The 15,529-nt window shown below is 52.8% G+C and overlaps 5 protein-coding genes across 5 annotated transcripts; 3 read left to right on the forward strand and 2 right to left on the reverse strand.

Moving 5' to 3' along the window:
- Positions 1–711: 711 nt before the first annotated feature.
- On the reverse strand, positions 712–1,524 carry J4E88_001531 (uncharacterized protein; the record flags this gene model as incomplete). The annotated part of the gene is made up of 1 exon (XM_049395200.1): positions 712–1,524. The coding sequence occupies one exon, from the start codon at positions 1,522–1,524 to the stop codon at positions 712–714; it is 813 nt and encodes a 270-aa protein (XP_049259064.1).
- A 346-nt stretch (positions 1,525–1,870) lies between these two features.
- On the forward strand, positions 1,871–4,132 carry J4E88_001532 (uncharacterized protein; the record flags this gene model as incomplete). The annotated part of the gene is made up of 4 exons (XM_049395201.1): positions 1,871–1,923; positions 1,975–2,100; positions 2,274–2,983; positions 3,441–4,132. The coding sequence occupies 4 exons, from the start codon at positions 1,871–1,873 to the stop codon at positions 4,130–4,132; spliced, it is 1,581 nt and encodes a 526-aa protein (XP_049259065.1).
- Positions 4,133–4,522: 390 nt separating this feature from the next.
- Positions 4,523–6,103, reverse strand: J4E88_001533 (uncharacterized protein; the record flags this gene model as incomplete). The annotated part of the gene is made up of 1 exon (XM_049395202.1): positions 4,523–6,103. The coding sequence occupies one exon, from the start codon at positions 6,101–6,103 to the stop codon at positions 4,523–4,525; it is 1,581 nt and encodes a 526-aa protein (XP_049259066.1).
- Positions 6,104–6,507: 404 nt separating this feature from the next.
- Positions 6,508–8,923, forward strand: EGC1 (endo-1,4-beta-glucanase; the record flags this gene model as incomplete). Its single annotated transcript, XM_049395203.1, has 4 exons — positions 6,508–6,891; positions 6,944–7,875; positions 7,925–8,243; positions 8,291–8,923. 4 exons carry the CDS (start codon positions 6,508–6,510, stop codon positions 8,921–8,923), a joined length of 2,268 nt encoding a protein of 755 aa, XP_049259067.1.
- Positions 8,924–9,575: 652 nt separating this feature from the next.
- Positions 9,576–15,101, forward strand: J4E88_001535 (uncharacterized protein; the record flags this gene model as incomplete). The annotated part of the gene is made up of 6 exons (XM_049395204.1): positions 9,576–10,466; positions 10,518–10,712; positions 10,765–12,760; positions 12,887–13,468; positions 13,943–14,346; positions 14,397–15,101. 6 exons carry the CDS (start codon positions 9,576–9,578, stop codon positions 15,099–15,101), a joined length of 4,773 nt encoding a protein of 1,590 aa, XP_049259068.1.
- Between the last annotated feature and the right edge of the window lie 428 nt (positions 15,102–15,529).

Raw genomic sequence — 15,529 nt, forward strand, 5'->3', positions numbered from 1 at the left:
TATGATCGACCATGCAATAGAAAGGGACTCCTTTCCTCCAGAATACGCTATCAACATCATCTATTCGGGTACCAGTAGTGCAAGCTCTCCAGCACGCCGACTTATGGTTGATATGTTTGTATACGGTTGCGATGAAGACTGGAATATTACGGGAAGTCTTGTAGAGGAAACCAGCGTGGAGTTCGTGGACGACTTGGTGAGAGGCTTCATTCGTTCTTGTACGAAATATCCTATCAATCGGAAACTTAGTCCGTGGGTGGTGGCTCCTGAACAGTACCGTTTGAGGGCGGAACAGAACAACGGGAAAGAGGTTGGGAATGCGAAGGATGAATTGATGGACACTTCCGACTAAGAGCTATTATTACAACAACGCCGGAGAGGTTTATAGATACTTTATAGTCGGGAAGATACCTCGATCTCAGGGCCAGGGCTTCTATGAGCGCTTATGATAGGTCTTGGAGCAGGCCGCTGTCAATAACTCAAAGAATACGATCATACATTGTTTTCAAAATTTGACCCTAGCAATCGCCACTTTATCTTCAGATACATAGGTCCTTGAAGGCGCCGAGTGGAATGCAGCCGTCGAGCCCAACTCAGACGGGTATGACAATCAGCTGCAAAAAGTTTGAGTTCGTGAAGAGTGGCGAGATATCCGATACTTTTACGACGCGGAGTGCGATTAGTTTCGCAGACCTTGGGGTCCAAGTAAGCTCACCACCCAACATACGGCCTGTTCACATGATGATAGTCCTCCGGCATCGTAGTTGTGACGAAAAACTTATCAGCTCCCCATTTCTCCTCCATCTTTTTCGTCGCCCACCTCCACAATGGATTGCACAAGCGATGTCTATACTCTTGGTTGCCGCCAAAAGCATCCTCTTCACCCTGATTCGTTGCAAATTGGAACTGCATGCCGTCGAGCTTGGGCATATCGATGATGCGATCGAGACCATACTGCGCGACAAACGTCTCCACGTCTTGCGCAAGACTTGCCTTTTCTTCTTCGAGGCTGCGTCCTTCGGGGAGATCGTAGTGCAAGCCGGTTTCCAGATAACACTCTTGCTCGTTGGTGTAGTCGAATCTCTCCATGCGCACGCCGTCTTCAATGCTGGGGAAACTGAAGATGATTTCGACGAATTCGAGCTGGGTGAATTTGGAAATCAATTCCAGGTGCGCGGGAGTGCCTTGCTCGGTCCAGTTATATATTGAGATATGCTTGACGCGCTTGGATGCTGCATCTTTAGGCAGATGAGAAAACAGGTCTAGGAGCTGCTTCGACTCTTGAGTGTTCCATGAAAACAGGTTTTGAGCCAGGAAAATTGGCGTGGCCTCGTTGAATAGTTGGCGGTTGGCTTGACACAAGGCTGGGAGGTCGTGGAAGAGCGCGATTTTGCTTGATGTCGTGATTGCAGCTCGATTTTTCACAAAGGGCTCCGCATCGTCGAAAGTGTAAGTGTATATCTGATCGCGCAGTTCGCGAGGAAGACGCAGAAGTGGAGACGGTGGAGAGACTGGAACGGACATCCTAAAGGGTCGAGATATTGAGAGGGCTGAAGAAGCGTATCGACCTCGGGATGGAAGAGGGCGGGATACTGGACTTATATGGTGCCGAGGGCGGAAGAATTCGTGGGTAATATGAGAGAAAGGCGCGCTTTCCTCATTGAGACAAATTCACACTCACTTTCACTACGTACCGTTGAGGATTGGCTGAGGCTGCAGCGTCCGTGCTTTATGCCTGTTCTGTCGCAATTTGGGTTCACTTTCGAACCAATACTTGCAAACCACTGACCTCCTTGACTAACCACTTCATTGCTGTTGCGTGCCTCGGGTACTTACGCCTACTAACAAGGAGCGGGAAGCCTACAGCAAAATGGCTTTCCCAGACTCATGTGAACCAGCTGCATTTACCATCAAGCTACCGAAGTGAATCGACGCCTATGTCTTCTCAAAAAAACAGGCATCTAACGTCTTTAGTGTCTCGGGCGAGACTATCGCAGTCAAAGTCGGCCTCCAAATCGTCGACGTACACAAGGATCTCATCAGTAGCAGCTCCGAATACTTCAGAAAAGCCATTAGTCACGAGTCGATTTTATCTCACAGGTAAGATCTCGCTTCACGAAATACATACATATGAGACATTCACTGACTCCGTACGTGTACCTCTGCAGGTTCATCGATCTGTCCGACGAAAAGCCTCATGATTTCGAAATATACTGTCAATGGCTATATACTCGAGTCCTTGACGCGAAACTAGACAATCACAATGGATTCAGTTACCTTGCTCGGATGTACGTCTTGGGAGAAAAGTTGATCGACCGCACATTCCAGAACGATGTCGTCGACGCCATAATCTACCGCCATATCACTGCGCGACTGAGTCAAAAGCCCCTGCGCTACAAAGTACCTGATCTGCAAGCTATCGGAATCATCTACGAGGGCGCTCCGAGGAAAGCCCCGGTGATACGTCTCCTGGTGGATCTGTGGGCTTTCAACATGGAATCCTCTTGGGTAACGAAGACGAGACTTCGAGCGCCAGAGAACAAACCTTTTCTGGATGACCTCTTACCGGCACTGTTAGACAGGCGGGGGCTCCCGGATGCTTCTCAGGCTAGGCCATGGATCTCGCAACGAAGTTCCTATTACAACAAGGGTGTCGTGATCAAGAGCGAGATACCGGAAGACAGGGGCGACGAGGCGATCTTTGAGCCTTTCATCAAGGATGAGCCCGCTGAGGAGGAACCTTTCGTTAGGAACGAGCCTTACGTTGGGGATGAAGCTCACATCAAGGAAGAGCCTTCTATGATAGATGAGCCCTTCATCAAGGAGGAGCCTTCTAGCGGGGAAGAGCTTTCCAGCGAGGAAGCATCTTCCAGCGAAGATGACTCTTCCTCCGACGAGGATGGATCACCCAGCGAGGATGAGCTTTCCAACAAGACTGACCCTTCAGTCCAGGAGGAGGTGGACGTGCTTGATGCATTCTGGGGTATGTAGGAGACTACATCCCTTGCATCCAGAACACGCTACAAGTGATGATGTACTATAAAGTATACATAGTCCTTTGGTCTAGTAAAAATCAACAAAGACAAGTGTGAATACCTCCAGGGTAATGTGTAACATCCTCACCTGGGAAGCTAAACTGAGTGCGGTTTGTGCGAGAAGCGAGGTTTTACACATACATAGCCGCCTGTTCTGTCAAAAATGGATCGAATTGGAATACCGGGGTCTCGTTCACCTGGCACTAACAGCATGTAGCTGCACATTGGTGAGTGAGAGATCGTTAGCGCGAAGTCGAAGACATGTTCTCTCACTTAGTTCTAAAAGTGTACACCTTCAACAATTTCTCGTTCGTCCGTTAACTCTTCTTTTCGACATCGGCTCAAGTCGTAGCTGTAAGTAAGTTCGAAGCGACCTATGTCTCTAATAGCTGATACCATGAGTAGACAAATCGAAAACGCCCGAAGTGAAGATTCCCGCCCCCACTCCAGACACCGCCATGATTGCCCTGACAGAGGCTGGAGACGACATTGAGACACCCAACTTGAGAGGCGACATCGTACCCATCCACGTCGGCAACAACCCGGAGACTCTGCTGCATGTTCACGCCACAGCCTTGGGCAAGAGCTCCGAGTTCTTCAAAAACGCACTGAAATCAGCATGGCGCACAGATCCTACAAAGCCCATCGACATGTCTGACGTGGATCCTGCCATTTTCGAAGGATACTGCGGGTGGTTGTACACGGGAAGGGTCATGCATCTTGATAACGATCAATCTTATAGGCACCTCGCGAGTCTTTATGTCTTGGGAGAACGGATTATGGACGTTACCTTCCAGAACAGCGTCGTCGCCGCTATAATCCGACGCAGCCAAACTTCCAAAAAATTACCTGGAAATCCAGCGATACAGATCATCTACGCTGGTACCCCTGCCGGATCACCTGCCCGACGCTTGTTTGTAGACTTTTGGGTCTTCAATGCGCTACCATCATGGAAAGGACTTGAAGACTTGACCAAGCATACGTGCGCTGATTTCGCCAACGACCTAATTCGCAAGTTCATTGAGCAGCGAGGCGCAGCCGACAGCTCCGTCCCAAGGCCATGGATTGCGGATCCTAAGTCATACGAGAGCAAGTGAAGTGGCCTTACATTACAGCCTGGAGGTATTCGCTGAGCGATACGTTAACTTCCGACAACGTACAGCGTATCGAATACCTCCACGGTACAGTCTGTTTGAGGACAACTCAAAGGAAATGAGCCTGTTCGTAGTGGCCACGGTATGGAGATTGAACAGAAACGGCAGTGAAAAAGAGAAGACTGCTCGAAATGACTCAAGGACGAGAAGGGCAAAAAAATAGCGGGAAAGAGTTATCTTCTCACTTACTAGCTACCATAATTCATTTCTCAATACAGCCGAAGCAACGATATCATACAGTGGAAAACGCCAGAATCTTCTACCCATGTGAATGACTGACCCACTGTGTATGCTCCCAAACTCCAAGTCATATAAGTAAGCAATAGCAATAGTCTAGAAGCCAAAGCCACCGGGGAAACCACCCGGAAAGCCGCCGCCGCCCTGCTGGAACTTGAAGCTACCGCCACCACCAGGGAAGCCACCACCTCCACCTTGTCTGAACATGAACTGCTGACCGCCGAAGGGTGAGCCTTGGAAGGGATTACCTTGTTGCTGCTCGTTGCTGTTGGGGTCGTCACCGCGGTCGAAACGTTCCTTGAGTTCGGGGTCGGAGAGGACTTCGTAGGCTTCGTTGACTTGGGACATCTTCTTCTGCGCATCCTCGGGTGTCATGTTGTTGGCCGAGGCCTTGTCGGGGTGGTACATCTTGGTGAGCTTGCGGTATGCCTTCTTGATCTCGCGCTCGTCTGCGTCGCGCGTTACGCCGAGCACCTTGTAGTAGTCCTTTGTCTTTGAGCGCTTGAGCAGTGTCTGCGCTTTGTGGTGTAACTCGTCGAGCTTCTGGTTCTGGTGGTGCTCTTTCGCGTGCTCTAGGGTCCGGACGCAGTCTTCGAATTCGTCGGCGTCGAGCTGGAATTGAGCCTTGTGAAGGAGGGCGTGCAACGAGTCGGGGTTGAGTTGTAGGGCTTCGGTACAGTACGGTGTGCCCTTCTTTAGGTTGTTCATCTCGACGTAGGCTTCGCAGGTCATCTCCACGAGGGTTTGGTAGAGACCTTGAGGTGAGTTGGCGTAGATGTAGCCTTGTTCGGTGTAGTCCTTGAAGTCTTGCTTGACCTCCTTCAACAGACCCGGTTCCTCCTCGCCGCGGTCGATGAGGAGTTTCGAGGCGGTGGCGAACTGGCGCTTCTCGAAGAACTTGCGCACCTTTTGAATGTCCTTGTCGAGGTTCTTTTCCCTCCTCCGTAGCTTCATGCAGACCTTGGAGTCTGGGTCTGACTGAAGACATTGCGCGATGTGCTTGAGTCCCTTGTCGGTTTCGCCTAGGGAGTAGAAGGCCATTGCGGAGCTCTGGAGATGGGGTTGGATATCGCCTTTGTTGATCTGGAGGAGATGCTGCAGGTCGCTGATGCCCTCGGCGACCTCGCCCTTCTCAAAGCGACACCTCGCTCTTGTCTTGCGGACGTCGTATGCTCCTCCCGCGACTAAGATGGCAGTTCCAGCATTCGAGATACACGCGTCCCAGTCGCGCTTCTCTGCCGCCTCCTGCGCCATGATGGCAGCGCCCTGCGCTTCTTCCAGCTCCGCGATGGCATCGGTCTTGCCGGCAGCCTCGTAGTCTTTGCGCGCTGCCGCCCAGTCGGCCTTCCTGGCGCGGATCTTGGCCCTCTGCACTAATGCGCCCTCGAAGCCAGGCTTCAGTTCCAGCACCTTGTCGAAGTCATGCTGGGCCTGCGCCGTTCGGCCGATTTGCAGGTAAGCGGCGCCGCGCCTGAAGTAGGTGAGGTAGTTGCGCGGGTCGCGGGTGATGGCGATGTCGAAGTAGAGAAGGGCGTCTTGGGTGTTGCCGGTAGCGAGTTGGACGCTGGCGTCCTTGATGAGCTGCGACACGGGAGTATCCGTGGGTATGTCCGAAGCGGAGAGTGCGCTGGCGAGCGGGAGGAGCCCGAGGGCAATGGAGGATAGTCGGAGTATCATGGCGGGATGCGGTCGAGAGTGCTATGAATGAGTGACGGTAGGTTGGATGTTGAGCAAGCAGGAGTATAGTCCGCGCAGAGAAGCAACGGCAGGTGCGACGGTCAGTTCATGGAAAGAGCGGGTCGTGCCTTTATTTGGCCTTTCACTGTCGAGCAATTGCAACTTGTCCTCAGCGACCAGCCGCATGATAGCCGGGACGCACTGACCCCCGCGACCCCCAGGACGCTAATGCGGGCAGGCATGGATTACGACATGCCCAGATGCATGCCCGTGAACGCCGCCGCTACGCCATCAGGACTAGACAGGCGCATACCTCATAGCTCCTCTTCGCACCCGCCTTGCGGACCTTTTCCTGTTCCTCTCATTCACTCTCCTCGTAACCCTCCACACGCCTGCCACCAGTAATGTCTCCCATTCGGCTGCGTATCGACGGACGCATATTCCGAGACCCCCAGAACCGCGAAGTCACCCTGCACGGTATCAACTGTGCGGCCGACGCCAAGTTTCCTGCGAAGCCAGATCAGCCGTCACACATTCCAGACAACTTCTTCGACGGCGACAGTGTCTCCTTTGTAAACAGACCCTTTTCGCTAGAAGACTCCGCGACACACTTCTCGCGATTACGTAGTTGGGGCTACAACACCATCCGCTATGTCTTCACGTGGGAAGCCATAGAGCACGCGGGTCCGGGCAAGTACGACGAGGAGTGGATAGACCACACCATTGCTCTCCTACGAAAGGCGAAAGAATATGGGTTCTACATCTTCATGGATCCTCACCAGGATGTCGTAGGTAGCATTCCAATAGATTCAGTTACTCCTTCTCTAATGCATCGCATAGTGGTCACGATTCTCTGGAGGTTCTGGCGCGCCCATGTGGACTCTCTATGCTTGTGGGCTGGACCCCGAGAACTTCGCCGTCACCGAAGCCGCCCTCGTGCACAACACATACCCCGACCCTGCAACCTTCCCTAAGATGATCTGGACCACCAACTACACACGATTAGTATGTCAGGTTATGTGGACGCTGTTCTTTGGTGGTAGGGACTTCGCGCCCAAGGCCATCATAGATGGAAAGAACATCCAGGACTATCTGGAAGATCACTACATCGGGGCATGCGAGCATCTTGCGAAGCGGATACACAAAGCAGGCGACTTGTGGCACGACCCGATCGTTGGGTGGGAAAGCATGAACGAGCCCAACAGAGGCCTCATCAGCTACCAGGATATCACCCAGATCCCGAGCGAACAGAAACTCCAGAAGGGCACCTCACCGACGGCTTGGCAGGCGATACTTACCGGATCGGGTAGAGCTTGCGAGATCTCGACTTGGGAATTTGGCGGATTGGGACCATACAAGAGTGGCTCGGCATTAGTGGACCCCGAGGGCACTATGGCATGGCTATCGAAAGATTACGACGACACCAAATACGGCTGGAAACGCGACCCAGGGTGGAAGTTGGGCGAATGCTTGTGGGCGCAACACGGTGTCTGGGACCCGGCGACTGACACGGTCTTGAAGAAGGACTACTTCGGAATTGATCCCAAAAATGGGGCCAAGATTGACTACGAGTACTTCACAAACCACTACTGGCTGCCGCACTACAGGGCGTACAGCAAGATGGTCAAGTCCATATTCCCGGACTCCTTGATGTTCTTCCAGCCGCCAGTGTTGGAGATACCGCCAAAGGTCAAGGGAACAGAAGACGATGATCCCAATATGATCTTCTCGCCCCATTTCTACGATGGCATCACTCTTATCACAAAGAAGTGGTATGTTCCAGAACACTGCTCTCACCTCATCTCATCTAATATCACACAGGAACCGCGTATGGAACGTTGACGTATTTGGTGTATTGCGAGGAAAGTATTTGACGCCAGCATTCGCCATAAAGATTGGCGAGAATGCCATCAGAAACTGCTTCTCCCACCAGCTCAAGGCGATCCGAGACGAAGGTACAGAGTACACGGGTGTCCACCCCTGTATCTTCACCGAGATCGGTATCCCATATGATATGGACGACAAGTATGCGTACAAGACAGGTAACTACAGCAGTCAGATAGCTGCCTTGGATGCCAATCACTTCGCGCTTGAAGATAGCAAAGCTAACGGCTTCGCCCTGTGGACCTATGTTGCAAATGTATGTTTGCATTCTGTCTAGGATTGGACACGGCTGACAAAGACCAGAACTGCCATTACTGGGGCGACCTTTGGAACGGAGAGGATCTCTCCATCTACTCAGTAGACGACAAGGCGGTTCCTGCAGGCCCCTTCTCGCCAGCCGACTCCCGCGCGTCGCTAGATAAGAATTCGCCCACGTTCTCGAGAGCACAGTCGACCGATACCCTTGGCATTAACCCTTCCAACCTGCAGAAGACCATTACCGCAGAACGAATGAGCTCAAAGAAAGATGACGACGACGTTCGGGGTCTGCGAGCAGCAGAGGCCTTCATCCGCCCCACCCCCGTTGCCGTCCATGGGGACATTTCGTCGTACGGGTTCGACCTCAAGAACTGCACTTTCAAGCTTGCCCTCTCTGCGCCAAGCTCGACATCGGAAGATTTCCCTACGGTCTGCTACCTGCCTGAGTTCCACTTTCCGTCAGGACAAACCAATGTCGAGGTCAGCGGTGGCAAGTGGACCATCACATCCGAGGAGACCGACGGCGCGCTGCAGCAGACGCTGCGGTGGTGGCACGCGGAAGGTGACCAGGTCATGACTGTCAAAGGCGTCGTGCGAAAGCCGGGAAGCGCGCTAGGCACGGAAGAAGATGAGGGATACCTCCAGCAATGCCAAAAGCAGACTTGCGCTGTCATGTAATGTCGCAAAGTTGATGATGTCGGGGTTTGGTGTGGTGGGGTTTGACCAATCGATGCACGGTGATGCAATATCATGCGATGCTCAGGTCACGCAGTCAGCAGTTCTTGTGCATATGATTCATTTGGGCAAACATGAGCGTTGGACGACTTTATGTACTCGTCAAGGTGTTCGGGGAGCATTTACGATAGACTTATGATTTTGTATATAGCGATACATGTATTGGATATAGACTAGTTCGGAAGCGACGAGCCTAGTTCTGGCGGCAAAGCAGCTGACATCGCGTCGACGTGACGTGCCTTTGGGACTGCAGCCTGCAAAACGCGTCTGTGGAACGTGCGACGTGAATAGAGGCCTCGACTGCCTTGCTGGACCCTCGAAATAAAGCGTACCACGTCCCGGCCTGTGAGTCAATGAATCTGGGCTTGCTCGCTACACCGCCATCTTCTCTGGTCAGTCCCAGACACCGGGCGCCAAAGCTTCCTTACCCACGATCCTTGCCCTCTACGTCTTCCGCTTTCAGCAACTTCCGCCCGAATCTTCGAAATCCAGAACACGACGCACACGACATTGCTACAATATCCCCGTGCAGTTCGCGCCAGACTCACCTGACCTCACGTCTTTATATACCGAGGCTAGAGACGCCCTCTGCACGATGAACGTTGGGGCAGACCAGGCCCCGCAAACGAATGGCGGCGGTGGAGCGCAACACCGACAGTCCAACGGCAGCGGCGACTCAGACCTCTCACAGATATTAGAAGCGCTGCAGGCCATATACGCAACCTCGTCAACGAATGATACCCGCCGACAGGCAACCGAATACCTCGAGCAAGCGAAACGGCACCCGGAAGCGCCTTCACATGGTCACACGCTCGCACTCGACCGCTCGCAACCCGCGCCCCTCCGCTACTATGGCCTCACTATGCTGGAGCACTCGATAAAATACAGCTGGGAGGACTTCACAGAGGACCAAGGCACAGCGTTACGAGGCTATGCGATCGAGCTCGCCCAAAACGTGTCCGAAGACGATGCCGCATTCCTCAGGAACAAGGTTGCGCAGCTATGGACGGAAATCGCGAAGCGCAGTTGGGGCGCCGAGTGGCTGGATATGGACGAACTGCTGGTCTCGCTCTGGACAAGTTCTCTGCACCACCAGGCTGTCGTGCTATACGTCCTGGAAACGCTTTCTGAGGAAGTCTTCAATCGCGAAGACCCTACGGCAGGCCTCCGAGGTAGCGACCTGGGTCGCGCCTGTGTCGAGATTTTCACACCGCTTGCCGTCATACAAGACCAGCTCCCTACACGCGAGAAGAGTCTGGATGTGCGGTGTGGAGACGAAGGATGGCTGAAGAGGCTATGCGACAACTTGGGCTGGTGTTTGGGGCAGGACTACCAGAACCAGGAAGCTGTGAAGACAAGCGCTATCAAGTCTATGCAGGCCCTCAAGGCGGCCATGCCGTGGATTATGCCCAAGGCTATCGCTGCAACACAGGTCATCGAGGCCGTCTGCAAGGCGCTGGCTACCCCAGCCGTAGAGATGCAGATTGTATGTCGACTCTTTACATCCACTCACATGGACAGCTGCTAACACGAACAGGCCGCCGTCGAGACCCTCCAAGCGATCTACAACCGAACCCACCTGCACGACGACGAGTTTGTGGAGCTTGTATGCCCCATGTTCACACCTGGCAGTGTTTCACTCCTGCGAGAAGTATACAACTGGACGCTCACGGATATGGATGTGAATGACATAGATGATCAGAAATACATGCTCTGCAAGAGACTCTCAGAAGTAAGGCCCTTTCTTATCCTTCAGGCTTGTCGCACCGTGCTAATGATGACAGTTGGCCAACAGCCTCGGACTATTCATCGAGCAAAAGCCCCAATCGATACCAGATGGCAGCGACCTAACCGGCATATTCGGTTTCCTATACGATATCATGCGCAACCCGAGTCTCGTCGTCTCCATACCCGTTCTCCATTGTTGGACCAAGCTGTTACGATCTAGCATCGTGCGAGACTCTGATGTCGTCAATTCCATGGTTGGCGGGCTACTTGAGACGTGCTGCGCCCGACTCATTCGATACGAATCGTTACCCGAAGATATCGAAGACGTTACGTTACAATTTCTCAACGAAGACATTGATACAGTACCGGAACGTCATGCTTTTCTAGGCAACTATCGGCGCTTCTGCGCAGACGTGATCGAAGTCCTGGTTCGCAAGACACCAGTAGAGGCAATGGCGCATATCCTTGCTCAGGCGACAAACATGCTCCAGAACCTGTACCATGATCAGCCTGCTTTCCAGCGCCAAAACTTCACAAAGAACTCTCCACAAGTCCTTCAGGTCGATGCGCAGGTCACTGTCATCGAAGCTGCACTCAAGGGGTACATGAAGTGGCAGCAAGGGCAAGGCGAAAACGCGCAAGATGATGAGCGGACGCGGAATACCCTGGAAGACTCGCTCGAGCAGTGGGGCAGGCAAATCCTGCAAGCGCATTTCGAAGATCCTGAAGTTGCGAGAAAGATAATATCTTTGATGGCAACTCTCTCAACAAAAGCCCTTGGCGACCGTCCAGGATTCGCTCTTACCTTCTTGGAGTATATGCTTACAGTACGGCTAGCCGATGACACGAATTATCCACAGTACTCCGATGCTGTGAAAGACCTCGAGCGCATATGCAGTCTTGAGATGCAGAAACTAGCGATGAAATTCGCTGACGACTTTATGAACGTCTACGAGCAACTAGAGGCCAAGGTCAATGAGATGATTAATGATCCTACGACTGACGAACGCCAACGTATGGCGTACTCCGCTTTCCTTTTCATCATCATACATAGATGTACAACATTAGAGCGCGCCACGCAAGAGGAGCGCATGAGACAGATGCTCAACCGTGTCAAGGATGCTTGGCGCAACGATGAGTTCACCCAAGCCATCTCTTCATTCCAGTCCTTCTGTGGCGTATTGGGAATGGGCCAATTACCCGAGTTTCTGTCTGCGAACAACTTCCGCGGCATTCAGGACTGGTCTGACCAACAATTGCCTAGTGATGGCCAGGCGTTGCAGGCCTCAATTCTTGACCGTTCTCAACAACTGCCACTACGACTTACTAAGACATTACTGGCAGCATCGACGGAAAAGCTTCGCGATGGCACTGCTGCGTACGAGACTGCTGCGCTACTCTGGGCAGAGGCCATACCAGTGCTGCTCCCAAACCTTCTCCAGCTCGTGAGCCATGCACAAGCATTCAACGATATCGACGCCAACTGGTCACACTTGCCAGTAGAACTACAGCAGGTTATTCGGAGAGTACTGACTGATCGGTTTTGGCAAGCGGGCATATCGACAGAGAGCCGAGACGATTTCTTTGCAAGAGTTAGTGGCTCCAAGTCGACGTTTGAGGGGTTTGCATCGACGGTACGAGGCACTGTAAGGCAGATCAGGGAGAGCTCGTACTACATCCTCTACTCGTTAACGCGATTTCGAGACTTCTTCTATGGGATAGAAGATCTGCCAGGCCCGTTGAGTCAAGCCCTGTTTGGCCACGCAGGCGCTCTGACTGCGCATCATCTATCTGTCTTACTAACCGTATCCACCCATCTCATTGAAGGTTGCCCAGCGCGTCTACGACCACATTTCCTGCCACCCATGATACAGGGGCTATTCAGAGAGCTGGATCGAAAAATCTCCGGAGAATGGAACGAGGTCGCCCGACAGGTGGCGGATTCGGGGCAGAACGACAACTTGACGGACGAGATGAAGACTGAGAGCATATTACGACAGCTCACATATGCTGCGGTTTCGCTTGTGGCTGTCCTGCTCGATTCGAGACAGGGTAAGTCGTCTATTATTTATCGTGCTTGGTGGTGTTCCTTTCGCGACTTCTATCTGCGTGCGGGTATCGGTTCTAGTACCGAGTCTCCTAATCGTGTTTGATGACTAAAAGCTGACCTGATCACAGAATTTGCCCGTCACGATGAACACAGTCGAAAAGAAGCCAACGCACCGCCCATGTGCGACTTCATTCTCTCAACGCCTGCCGTCCTCGAGCCTATCCTCCTCTTCTGCAACTCAACAATACGTTATCGCGATACTAGGTCCGTTGTCACCATGGTCCGCGTATTGCGCACCCTGCTCCCACGGTTCAAGGAGAAGTCACCCATTCGGGACTACTTCTGCAATGACATCCTCAAATCGGCCATTACGTCCCTCCATGAGCCATACTTTGTGGACTGCCAGAAAGAGCTCGCCTCACTCATCGCCGGCATCATTCACCTGGACGAGGAGATACCGCGCTCGATCATCTTGTCTCTACCCGGCATGGGTGACCAGTATCGCGTCGACCGCCGTCTTGCAAAGCTCCGTGGAGCGAACAGGTCGGACGAACGTATGCAGCGCAGCATCGTACTAGATCTCATGAGTAGCATCAAGGGTGTCAGTATTCACGAGCAAGGCAAAATACAGAGATCGACGAAGACCAAGGCCAGGACTGTCATGATGGAGCAGTACATGAGTGTGGACCAACAGCCGACTATAGTCCGAGGTACTAGCCCCGGATTGGCAGGCGTGGCAGACATGTTCGGAGAGTCGTAAGCTTCCATGGGAAGCGGGCGTGTATGATTCTTGATGGCAAAAGGACTTGCGGTGGAACCACAGGGCATTGGGTATGGTAGCATGGTCATGGGGCGGGTGGATCACCAAAGCATTCTAGGACGAAGGGTAGGACATGGGACATCTGGTATGCATAGCATTCTAAGGTTGGTGTTGGCCTGTTCTCGATGATAGCTTCGAGGAAGCATCACGTGCTTGGCAACAGTCTTCGCCGCAGTTTTACTCTATGCATCCTATAGGAGAAGCATGTATCGAGAAACACCTCACAATTCAGACGCATTGCGCTGACGCACGCTGATCCGTTACTGCATCTCGCGACAACTGAACGTACCCCGCATTGTCGATGACCTGACCCCGCCGCTGTACTACTGCGTGCTTGCCGTTCCTACCTATCTACCCAAAATAGAAGCAACCCGCGAGTCAGCGCCTGCCTCTTCCTCTGTTCATTTCTCCATCACAACCACACCTCACTTTCTAATCCTTGCCATCGACGAGATGAGCGGCATACCTATCGTCGACTTCGGCGCGTTCCTGCACGGTAAAGCAGGGGATCAGGAGAAGATCGCCAAGGAGATCGACGATGCATTCCGTAGTATGGGCTTTGTCTACCTAAAGAACCATGGCGTGAGGAAGGATCTGGTGGAGGAGTGCTTTGCTTGGTCAAAGAAGTTCTTCGATCTACCGCTTGAGACCAAGATGCTGGCTCCGCATCCGCCGGGTGGCAGTCATCATCGTGGATACTCGGCGCCCGGAGTGGAGAAGGTTAGTCAAGGGGTTTATGATATTAATGAGCTGAACAAGCTGAGGGAGGTTAGTTGCATTCATCTTCGCTCTCCATGGTCTAAGCTAATGAGAGGCAGACGCCTGATTATAAAGAGTCCTTCGAGTCTGGAAACGTGAAAGATGAGGCTCAGCCAAATATCTGGCTTCCAGAAGATAAGCTTCTGGGCTTTCGCGCATTCATGGAGAAGTACTTTGTCGAGTGCGCCAGTCTAGTCCACAGCATCCTCGACGCTCTCTCCATTGCCCTCAACGTTCCAGCACCAGGCCTCTCTCCGACCCATTCGCAGTCGCTCTTTCAACTCCGGCTTCTTCACTACCCCTCTATCGACGCCGAACAGCTACGCAACAATGAGCGCAGCAGGATCAACGCGCATTCCGACTTTGGCACGCTCACTTTACTATTCCAGGACAACGTTGGAGGACTTGAAGTACAGGAACCTGCGAACCCAGGTACTTTCCGTGCTGCAGAGCCCATCGAGGACACTGTGTTGGTCAACATCGGAGATCTCATGGCGAGATGGAGCAACGATCGTTGGACAAGCAGTGTGCATCGTGTTGGTCTACCTCCGGTCCTTCAAAATGTCACTGAAGACGGCAAACGGAACGACAGGGAGATAGTAGTACCAGATCGCTACTCAATCCCCGTGTTCGCGACACCGAATATGGATACAGTTATCGATGCGTTGCCAGGTTGTTGGGATGAAGAGAAGCCGAAGAAGTACGAGCCTGTAACCGCGTGGGGATACGTACAGATGCGGATGGCTGCGTTGTATGAGTCGTGAATAGCGTGGGATGATCGCTGCCTTTTGTGGGAGAGATGCGTCTTGGTAAACCCTCCTCCAGAGCGACCTGTCGCATGGTGACACGCCGCATGCGGGCCTTTTAACGCGACTGTCGTACAGGACTAGGCAGCAGAGCCGAATTCTCTCACATCCACAATGGTTGCAGTTTTGACTAAGCAGCACAGTACAATTACGTGCCTGTTATCAGCGGTCTGCTGTGGTTCAGATTCAAAGGTGAAAGGTAACCCCGCAACGCGCACGTGAGAACGCGTCGACGGGTTGTTCTTGCCCAATCCCTTAGCGCCATCCCCACTTCCCCAGTCAGCGAGCTCGCAGCGACCTGTAGCTTCCTGCCTCACATTGTCTACTCTTTTGCCTCAATTCGCGCGACTGCGGAGTGCCAATAAAGCTTATCACTCACACGTCTG

This window comes from Alternaria novae-zelandiae, assembly GCF_023758075.1.
Source record: "Alternaria novae-zelandiae strain BMP 2774 chromosome Unknown scaffold_2, whole genome shotgun sequence".
Taxonomy (NCBI): Eukaryota; Fungi; Ascomycota; class Dothideomycetes; order Pleosporales; family Pleosporaceae; genus Alternaria; species Alternaria novae-zelandiae.